At 37.7% G+C, this 10,948-nt stretch overlaps 1 protein-coding gene and 1 long non-coding RNA gene across 2 annotated transcripts in view; one reads left to right on the forward strand and one right to left on the reverse strand.

Annotated features, from left to right (window-relative positions):
- The window catches only part of LOC309503668, a 34,413-nt gene extending 33,681 nt beyond the window's left edge, over window positions 1-732 (reverse strand). Inside the window, exon 1 of the long non-coding RNA XR_014207800.1 lies at window positions 593-732. This is a non-coding gene — a long non-coding RNA (uncharacterized lncRNA). The remainder of the gene's footprint in view (window positions 1-592) is intronic.
- arglu1a (arginine and glutamate rich 1a) lies at window positions 689-8,876 on the forward strand. The gene is made up of 5 exons (XM_082176426.1): window positions 689-821; window positions 893-1,179; window positions 2,890-3,115; window positions 5,209-5,292; window positions 7,610-8,876. The coding sequence occupies exons 2-5, from the start codon at window positions 896-898 to the stop codon at window positions 7,772-7,774; spliced, it is 759 nt and encodes a 252-aa protein (XP_082032552.1). The 5' UTR covers window positions 689-821; window positions 893-895; the 3' UTR covers window positions 7,775-8,876.
- The last annotated feature ends 2,072 nt before the right edge of the window (window positions 8,877-10,948 follow it).

A 10,948-nucleotide genomic window follows, 5' to 3' on the forward strand; every position in this document is an offset into this window, starting at 1 on the left:
TCATGTTCACCATCATTCGAATGACAAAATTCATCATTCAAACACTACACGGTTGAGAACATAGTGCATAGTGTAAATGCATGTTTGGGACGGTGAAAACGGAAGTGCTAACCCATTTCCGGGTTTTGGCCTACAACAATATCCCTTCAGCACATGAAAATAAATAGGAAAAAATACTAGGCTAAATCGTGCGCATGATTTACAATTTTGTTCCCTTGATTTGCTATATCGTGTGCACGATTTATAAATCGAGGGAACAAATTCGTAAAACGTACGCACGATTCAGTGAGGGAATCATAGACTGTAAAAGGGGGGAACGATTATTATTGCATATTAATGTGCGGGGCTCCGCAATTTCTGTTACAGAATGTGGACAGTATAATACTGTGGACGGTTACCATTTTTTCCTGTATTCATCATAGCACACAACCTGTATGACCTTTGGATTTACTAAGATATGTAACGTTAGACAACCTCAACTGTATTGTAGGATGTATTGTACAGTACTAAAATACTGCTGCATTGCAGTATGCAGTGTTTGAAACTGCTACTTTGCAGTCACTGACACTGACAGCGTTTTGTGTGGAGATACCTCAGATTAGCTTGGGGCTTCCGTGTCTATGTAGACGCCCCAGACTCGTCGTGTGTTCCTCCTCATTCGGTATTAGCCCGGAGATATCCGAAAAGACCCGAACTAAGCTGTTGCATTCTGGGAAAAGGAAGACTGAGGCGGTCGCCATATTGTTTGATTCCGCAGATTCACTGGAGCAGAAAGCAACGAACATCCTTATTAAACGAGCTTATAATAAACAATTATACAGGTAACCGTAATATAATATTACTGCATTCATAAGACCCTATTTAGTAGTGTCAGTCGGATTCATTCGTGCAGAATATGGGTCGCTCCCGGAGCCGCAGCTCGTCCCGGTCCAAACACGCTAAACACAGCCGCAGACGGAGCCGCTCCAAATCCAAATCCAACAAGAAAAGGAGCAGATCGAAGGAGTTGAAGAGGAGCAGACGGTCCCGCTCGAGATCCGGCAGCAGGAGGGACAGGGGTGGCTCACCACCCGACCGAACCGACATGTTCGGCCGGACACTGAGCAAGAGAAGCAACGACGAGAAACAGAGGAGAGAAGAGGACGAGAGGAGAGCAGATATAGAAAGGCAGAGGAAGATGTAAGATGACTATTATTGTATATATAAATATATGTGTGTGTGTGTGTGTGTGTGTGTGTGTGTGTGTGTGTGTGTGTGTGTGTGTGTGTGTGTGTGTGTGTGTGTGTGTGTGTGTGTGTGTGCTGTCTATGTAACGTTACCAGACGTGGCCTTACTCACTTAAGCATGTATGAAGTGTCACTTGGTTGGGCAGCACTATCACTTCAGTTCAGCTGTTTCAAGTTGCAACTCTTTGTTGTTTAATATTTATAAGAACCTAATATACTGATCTAGTGTGCAAAAAAGGTGACGTTTCATGTTACCTATCTGTATTCACTGAACTTTCATCACTCCATGGACTCTCATAGGCAGCTGTCACACATCAGGTCATCTCATCACTGAAATCTGCTGCCTGTGTAAGCTGATATGCTTTTGTAACTATCACAGATTGTTGACATCTCTCTTTTGTGATTGGAGACCACCAGTATAATGTTAAGAGGTTTGTGGAAGGGAAGGAAGGGGGAATGTAGTGAAAGAACAGGAAGAGAAGTGCTGCAGCCCCAGGCCTGATCTTCACCCAGAGTGCATTGTAACCACATTCAGGGTGTTTTAAACTCAAAGAGAAGCCCTGGATCGAGTTTCATGACACTGAAATCAAATCAAAAGATGGCTGCTGTTGTTTAATTTTTGTTTTGGCTTTGGGCAATGTAATGGTCACTTGGTTCAGTATTGTGTCTGTGTTTTTGTGTTTCTTCTTAAGGCCAGGTGTGACAGCTTGCTCTCCTCTAATGGTTTAGTCATGTTTAAAGTGTAAATAAAGGTAAAACATGCTTTTGTAATCTTGGCCTTCCCTTTGAGGGGCATACTTTCCTTTATGGGTTTATGATGTCAGCGTGCACATCATGTTTAATTTCAGAATTATAGATGACAGGACAATATCATCTTCCTCTTCTGGGTTCAGCAATGCATTTTGTGAAATGCATTTCTTTGACATTTGGTTGTGAAATGTGCTTATCTTTTTTTAATTTGTCTGCTAGCTAAAGGTTATCAAAGCGGCTAACATAAATTACGTTTTAGTGAAATTACATTAATTATTTATTGTCTTGGTAGCATCAGTAAGATTTGGTTGAAAATTTGGTTTGTTTTGCTGTGTATAATTTTGCATGTTAAAAGTGTTCATTTTTATGACTATCTTGGAGTTTCATTGTAGAAATATAATTGTATAATTGCTCATTTTCTTTGAAAAGAAATCACTTGTTAAAATAAAAATGTATGTTAGATATGTGTGGGGGGAAAAATATATTTATTTATTTATATTTATATAAATATATAAATACTATATATAAATAATATATATAAATAAATATGTATATATAAATATGATATATATATATATATTCCAAAAAGCTAAATACAATTGCAAAATTAAAAGTTTTTCACATTAACCCTTTTCTGCAAAAATAATTAAATAAAAATATTACATTTTAAAGTAAATATTAATTAAAAATATTTAATTTTAATGTATTATTTTAAATATAAATATAATATTTTTGAACTTGTCTATTTTGCATAAAAAAAATTAAATGGGGGGCCAGTCAAATGTTGTCAAGACAAGGGACTACTGGCCCAACTTGGACCTCTTCTTGTATGAGTTCTTCACTCTGCATGTATCATTGAGTATAATTTAAGGGTCTGCCGTGTTTGATCCCCTCTTTCTTGTTTCCTCCACAGCCGTCAGCAGGAGATCGAGGAGCGTCTGATTGAGGAGGAGACGGCGAGGCGTGTGGAGGAGCTTGTGGCGCGGCGGGTGGAGGAAGAGCTTGAGAAGCGACGTGACGAGATCGAGCATGAGGTCTTGCGGAGGGTGGAGGAGGCCAAACGCATCATGGAGGCACAGCTTTTGCAGGAGCTAGAGAGGCAGAGGCAGGCGGAACTGAACGCCCAGAAAACCAGAGAGGTAACGCTCGGTCGTTCGGAACACAGCGGAGAGCAGCCGCAAACCGCACACCCTCAGCCGTGGCACAACCTGACACTCGTTTTCCCCCGAGACAGAGCAGGAGATGCAGGGTAGCTGATGAAAGTAAGCTCCATTGATTGGGTGGGGAATTAAATAAATTACAGAATGCAACATTTTCAAGGTGTGATGTGATGCTTGGAGAAGTTCAGTCAAGTTGCTAGGGAACACTAATATTTAAGGACATTTAAGGTCTCGCTTACTCTGTTGATAGACAAGCTCTGTGCTTTTTCTGTAATGCTTTAATGTGATTTTAATGAATCTCACACACCTCTAGTGCACTCTCAGGGGTTTCAAGTGAACGTTTTGCCACGGCTGTAAGGGACCAATATAATGTTTCCCATGTTTTCTCTCCCCTTTTATTTTACTCTCTTTACTCCATGTCTTTTATCATTTTACTGTCCCCAATGTATGAAACTGTCTTCAATAAAACGCTTTTCTTAAAAAGGTCACTCGGCATTCAAACCTGGCCTTTTTTGTTTTTTCCACCATAATACACTTTGATAGCTTACCATTACTACCGTAATGTGGTTTTTGGATGTTACAAACACACAAGACCATTTGCGGCCACTAGACCACACTTAAACTAGTTAATTTGCTAAATCCATAGCTTGTAATTCCACCCATACCATAAAGGAGGGTTACTGTGCTCTAATTGTAAAGATGCAACGAGTTATGAAAAAGAAACTAATTCCATTCCACAAGCACACACAAAATTCAGCGGCTCAGCACTAATAGGGTTAGATATGTGCCCTCCTTCTGTACGTTTTAGATTTGTCCCCATCATTTGTAGCCCTGGTACTGAACCATTAAATGAATCTGTATTGTTCTACATTTAGCGTTTGCACATGATTTGGTCTTCATTTGCACCATCAATCACAAAACGCTCCACCCCTCTCTTTATTGCTCGTCCATTTCTGTCGTCTGTGTTTTAAATTTATTAAGTACTGATTTTTTTTATTTCTAACTTCATTTTTCCTTTGACTCTTCCGTTTTGACGTCATTAAAAGTGCAGTGTTTTAAATGTACTTCTGTGTCCTCACAATTTGCTTTTCCTCAGGAGTGCTGGCGTGCGGGTACACACACAGACACACACACTTCTACATCCACACTCAACGTTACTGTGCCATTGAGCTTAGACGCAAACACATCACTGTTTTTGTTTTCAAACAAACACATCTAACGAATGATCCCACCTTTGTGTTTTTGCAGTCTTTAACATCCTTTAACGTTAATAGCCTGACGTCCCCACACGGTAATGTTGTATGATTACCATAATTCATTTCTTGGACTGTGCTATATACTGCATGTGGTGTTGCTGTGTAAGAGCACTAGCTCGTGCTAGCAGCTCAGAAATTTTTAAAGGGGAGGTGCTGCGCTGTCCAGGACGGGACACACGGGACCAGGCAGTAAATACTCACCCCTTTAATCAGCAGTTGTGTAGGTACAGTACACAGTCAAAGGAGAAAGGCGTAGGTATACGAGCATTGGTGAGCCACTACTATTCACTCTCTCCTTTATTTAAGTTAATCTTTCTTTGTCTCTCTCATTTTCTTTTGAAACTTCTTGCTTATGGATGCTGATATATAAAAAAAAATAGAGAGAGAACGAACTGATTGATTTTTTTAATTTATTTTTTCATCTGCAAACGAATGAGATTCTTCGTTAGTTGTCGATGTGTTATCTTTTACATACCTGTTCTGTATGGATCCTAATGAATGCATAAATGGATGTTTGGGTGTGTATATATATATTTAAACGTGGCGGGGATTAAAGGTGTGCCTGAATACATTCGTGGGTGGGTTTTTTTTGCTTATTGTTGCATACATAGAGGTTAGCTTCAGACATTTGATGCTGCAGTTCGGAATGTGAAATGTGGAGAGCGTGTGTAAGTACATGAAAGATTGTGCGAGTGTCGCTGGCTGGTACCTGTTTGTGCGAGTGTAGACGTGTTTGAGTGTGCAACTGGGTTTATGGGGACCTATTTCAGTGGATTTGTCTGCCCGCCCTAACATTTCACCGTGTCACCCCTTTAGGAGGAAGAAAAATCCAAACGAGCAGAGCTGGAGAGAATTTTGGAAGAAAACAACCGAAAGATTGCTGATGCTCAAGCTAAGCTGGTACTTATTTATTTGCTTTATTTTGACAACAAAACATATGTCTCATTCTAGAAGATGAGAAACAAAAGCCAAACACAACAAAACAAAAGTGAATCTACTCCTAAACATAAAAGAAAAATATGTATATGAAACACAAATATTTAAATGTAATAGTTAATTAGTATAATTCGACATGCTCTCTCAGAATTGGTTGTCCACACAAAAAGTATTTTCATTATTTATGTAAATATAAAATATTGTAATTTCTATAGAAATTTTTTTTTTTTTTTTTTCTTCAGTTTTATGAATAACGTTAATATGCAATACCGCCACCTACTATGTTGAAGTGTCAAACAGATGGTTTGACAGGTGTTGAAATATTTTCAATGTTATTTAGTGTGGTATTCATGATACAATTTTTTTATATCAGGATTACCGCCAATACCGGTGTATATATACACCTCTACCCGGAAATATCAGGAAATGTTGGCCTGAAAATCAAATAATTCTTGGAAATTTCTTTAGGGAAGAAAAATATTCTCTTAAATATTCAATTTGTTATAAATGGATCTTTGTGAGTGCAGTTTCTATGAAATTGTTCAAAATCCTTATCCAATTATAGCTCTAATCTGGAATGGTGATGGAAATTCATTGGTGGTAGGGATGGGACAGTATGAAAATTTCATATCACGATTATAGTCACCAAAATTATCGTGATAATCAATATTATCACGGTTTTGTTCAAACGAGATGAAAGTGTTCAAAAAGAACTGATGCTCACACTGAAAACAGTTTTATATTTGAAAATCAACAAACAACAAATAAAACAATCAGCTCTATGCACTTTTTTAAGCAAGATTCTATTCTGTGGCATTTCCTTCCTTATAATGACCGTCGTCAATAGCAACCCATTATAACACAGCGCACATCCATGTATCGCAACGGACGCGCTCTCTCGTTTCAATCAAATACAACTTGCCATCTTGCGTCTCCGTTTTTGATTGTATTGAAAATTAAATCAGTTGATTTATTGTTTACAGAGTTTAATAATATTGTGATCATCTTGTCTGGACGATTGTTTTGTACGCTGTACAAAATGGATTTATAAATGGGTAAGATTTAAAACGTTAATCTCAATTCAATATGTCCCCGTAATTATGTGGTAAAAAAAAATCGGTGTAATAAGTGTACAATGATATACATTATTATCCCTTAAATGTCACTCTTAATAGTCTTGTTTGAACTTGTTCGTTTGTCTTTGGCTCAAAGCCACTTGCTGCGAACTTTTCTTCGCGGAAGCTTCACGTTTATTTCAAGTGAGTGAGATCAAATATTTCAACTCAAAACAACATTTTGTGCCCAATTATTTCCCAGACGTAGTTTTGGTATTGAGGTCAAAGTTAACTTGCCTTGCGTTCGCTATAAACAGTGGGTGATGGTCACACAAGACGACTGTTTCCCCCCCCTATTGTAGAGACAATCCTCGTTTAAGTTTCACTCAGGACTTTTGTAAAAGCCAAAATATGACCACACCTCAGATTTGATCCTCTTAAAAGGCTGAAAAATCTCCCGAATACGGTCACTGCCCTCCGACATTCCTTCTCGAATAAAAAAACCTAACATTGCGCGCTGAGCCTGCTTCAGACTGTTGCTGGCTGGACAGGATTCACAGTGAGTTATTAAAATCGCGATAAGCAAACACGGTTTTAATGATAATTAAATTTTAAACGATAATACTAACCGTCTGTACATTTTATCGTGGTTTATAGTGAAACCGGTAATCGTCCCATCCCTAATTGGTGGGAACACTGATATGAGTTCACAAGCCAGTGGATTCACATTGAAGATTATGTCCACTGATAATTAAAAGCTCTTGAAGAAGTTTTTATTTCTCATTTTTGATAAACATTTGTGGTGATACTTCAGTAGCTCTCCCTCAAAATGGACAGAGAATGTTTCTGCTTTAAGTCATTGTGAACACTGGAGTTAAAACTTTTTTTTGCACATTTGCCACTTGCACATAGTGGTACCTGTCCTCTCTGAAATGTTTCAAAATGGATGCTTGGCAGTGCCAACCATTCCCCCATTTTTTTTTTATCTATATGGTTGGATCAAATACAATGAACATTGTTTTTTCATTAATGCTTGTTAATTAAGGTACATTTTCATGTATTAGTGTGTTAAATGACATAAAATGAACCTATTTATGCCTTGGCTGATTGAAAAAGCCTTGGCCAGGCAATCTTGTAAAATAGATTCTTAATCTCAATGTGCTTCTTTCCTGGTAAAATAAAGGTTATAAAAAAAAAAGTCACTTTTGCTCATGTGTTTGTTTCAGGCTGAGGATCAGCTACGTATAGTAGAAGAACAAAGAAAGATCCACGAAGAACGCATGAAGTTACAGCAGGAGAGGCAGAAACAACAGAAAGAGGAACAGAGGATGATATTGGGGAAGGGCAAGTCCCGACCTCGCCTCTCCTTCACTCTCAAAGCTACAGAGTGACCTCTTCTCTTCTCTTCTCTTCTCTTCTCTTCTCTTCTCTTCTCTTCTCTTCTCTTCTCTTCTCTTCTCTTCTCTTCTCTTCTCTTCTCTTCTCTTCTCTTCTCTTCTCTTCTCTTCTCTTCTCTTCTCTTCTCTTCTCTTCTCTTCTGATGAGTGCTTCATGTTGAAGTGAATCGGAGTCTCAAAGAGAGGTCTACCCTGTGCGCTCTGCCCACATAAATCGGTCTTCATAAACCCCCCAAAAAAAAAAAAAAATTGGAATCCTCACGCTTCACACTCGGACTTGCAGCAGCACCACCACAGACTTACAGATCAGCTTGCCATCTTTGCTTCTTTTTTTCTTTTGTTTCAGTGTGTTGTATTGATATTTGACATTATTATGCTGGATGCACCTTTAGAATTTATTTTTCCTTTTCAATGGCAAGCAAATAAGAATGAATAATTTTAAATATTTGTGTATATGAGTGTGCGTGGTTGGTTGGTCAATATATGTCAGTGGTTTGGGAGCTTGAATGGTACAACCCCAGTTTAACTACTGTACTTTCATTCAAAGCATCAGCATACACAACTGTTTTGTAAAAAAAAAAAAATTGGCAGACTTTTTGTTTTATGCTTATTAGTGAACGTATGTGGGGGAGTGTGAGAGTATTTTGTATTTTTTAGACTGCAGACTGAACACCTCAAAGCATATAGTTCCTTAAATGCTGCTTAATACATAATCCCATAATCACCTGATATGAGCTGCGTTTATAGCATTGTAACCTAGATCATATTTGTCCTTTTTGATACACTTTACTCAAATCGCTCATTTTGAAACGTAGAACATATGTGTGACCAGAACTTTAGCATTCACAGTACAAACATTTCAGTGAAAAAAAGGTTACAGTGTTACAAAGTCTTGTAATGTCTAGTGCTCTGTTGGTACCTTAAGGAAATCGGGAATCACAGGTAAGACTAGTTAGGGTGTGTATGCGAGCGAGTTTGTGTGTGTGTGTGTGTATGAGTGTGTTTGCTTGAGGGTGTTCTTGTATTGTGGTAAATTACCCTTTTCCTTGTGAACTGGGACATTTAGTGTGTTGACCAATAAATCCCATGAACACAACATTGGCAGAATCATGTCTCTTGTGCTCTCTGCAAACCACAAAATAGTTTTAGACCCTTAATGTTCTTTACTGGGAATTTGCTGCACTCGTTTAATTTTTACCCATTATTTTAATTCTGCATATATTGTGCAACACACCCGACATTTTATTGAATGGACAATTACAGTAAAATCTAAACTGTGGAAAAAGAAGGAAAAAAAACTACTGCCATTTTGTAGATTTAGTTACTATAAAATTCAAAGTCATGCAGATTGTCAAGATTCCAATTAAACATTAAATTAATATTATAATTGTCCTATAAAAACATTTGCAGAACCATAATCCCAAGAAACAGCCCTCATTAAAAGGTATAGTGGGGTCATTTCAAGAAAAGGGTAAACTGGCTACCATTATAACTGCCTTTAATTAAGATGAAAAACTTTCAGGCTGTGAACTCTTCAAGGACAAGTTAGTACAAATTATTTTTTATTTTATTTTAAATTCGAAAGTTAGTAATGAACAGTTTTAATTGTATTTTACAATGCTTTTGTACAGTAAGCAAATGATAACTGAAAACGTGTTTATAGAAATATCTGCATGTAGCCTATCTATCTTTGTAGTGTCATGATCTTTTTTAAGCCACAGTTACATCCCAACAATTATAAATAAATTTAGTTTATGCTAGTTTTAGCACAATGTTATTTAATAACCCTTTTTTTGTAGCAGAATTTTAAATCTTAAGGAATACATTTTTTAAATCACCTTTTCCAGCCCTTTATCGTGTAATGTTGTGAACTTTCCTTCGTACGAGTAAAAGACAGAAGCGAGAACCAACGTCAATCTGCATTTCAGTTTATTTCTGATTCCTCTTATCATAGATAGACCTCGAGGTTACTTCTGGTCGCTGCCTACGGTTCTCAGGTGGCCTGTGTAAGACTAATGGGAATGTTGGCAAACTCTTCTGTCACAGACGTGTGGTTTTTTGACGAGCCCGCATGATACAGTCTCGCGTGTATTAGTCACTGTCAGCTTTAACAATGCAGCGCTGATGAACTACTGATGTAACGCCGAAACTGTGCTCGTATATCCTGCTCGGCCCTGCGCGCGCTGAACTCCACAACTCCTTTATTGTTATACATAGTGAATAGTGTTAACCACAAAACAGAAGTTATAACAGCTTATGATCTGCTCAGAAGCGATGCGTAAAGTTTGACCAAAACTGGAGATATGCTCATACTTGACTGTTGCATGTGTGTGTGAGGAGGCCAGCAGCAGCAGGTGTGTGTTCTCGTCAGTGAAGCTACTTTGTTTGATCACGCTAGGCTCCGAGGGACACACGGACCGTGAGATTATTTACGTGCAACTGAATAAACATCGATCTGACCCTGTGATTTCAAAGAGCTGAGAAGTTGCTCAGAGCTTATCTTTAAGGTGTGAAGCGTTGTTTGTTTTTAATTTACGGAGTGTCAAGACACTTTGGGAACGTTTAGGTTGAGATGTTTAAATTGATAATGAAAATTAGTTTAAATATTTAAATGTCAGGAAAATTATTTCAAGTTATAAAACAAAACAAGTTATAGCCTACATAGTTATAAACAAATTGTCGTTATTAGAAATGGTTTAATATGTTTCCATCAAATTGTTTATAGCCTATGCACGTGCAATAAGATTAATATACATTTAATGGTAAAAGTTGTTAAAATTAACTAACGGTGTTTGTTCTGGTAGAGAATTCAAGAAAAGAACATATCCTAGAAATTGCACGTTTACTTCTTTACCAAGATACGTAACAGCTCATCTGTTGGTTATTTTTAAGATAGCTCAGGAAATCGTCGTTTCCGTGTTTTCCCGTCGGGAAACCTTCTTCTGGAATTGTGTTAGCTCGTCTTATTGTTTGCTTTTGTTTGGTAGTGTGGGAGCATTCTCAGAAACAGACTACCATTGCACAAAGTAAATAATGTATTACCCTTGGATGCTTGGAGCTCTTTGTAAGTGGTGCTTGAAACACAGTTTTAAGATTGTCTATTTAATTTTGCACCTCCAAGTTAGTGCTTATATTGACAAAATATGTCTTTATGTAGTAAGAAGTGTA

The sequence above is a fragment of the Leuciscus leuciscus genome (assembly GCF_965113295.1).
Source record: "Leuciscus leuciscus genome assembly, chromosome: 7".
In the NCBI taxonomy this organism is placed as follows: domain Eukaryota; kingdom Metazoa; phylum Chordata; class Actinopteri; order Cypriniformes; family Leuciscidae; genus Leuciscus; species Leuciscus leuciscus.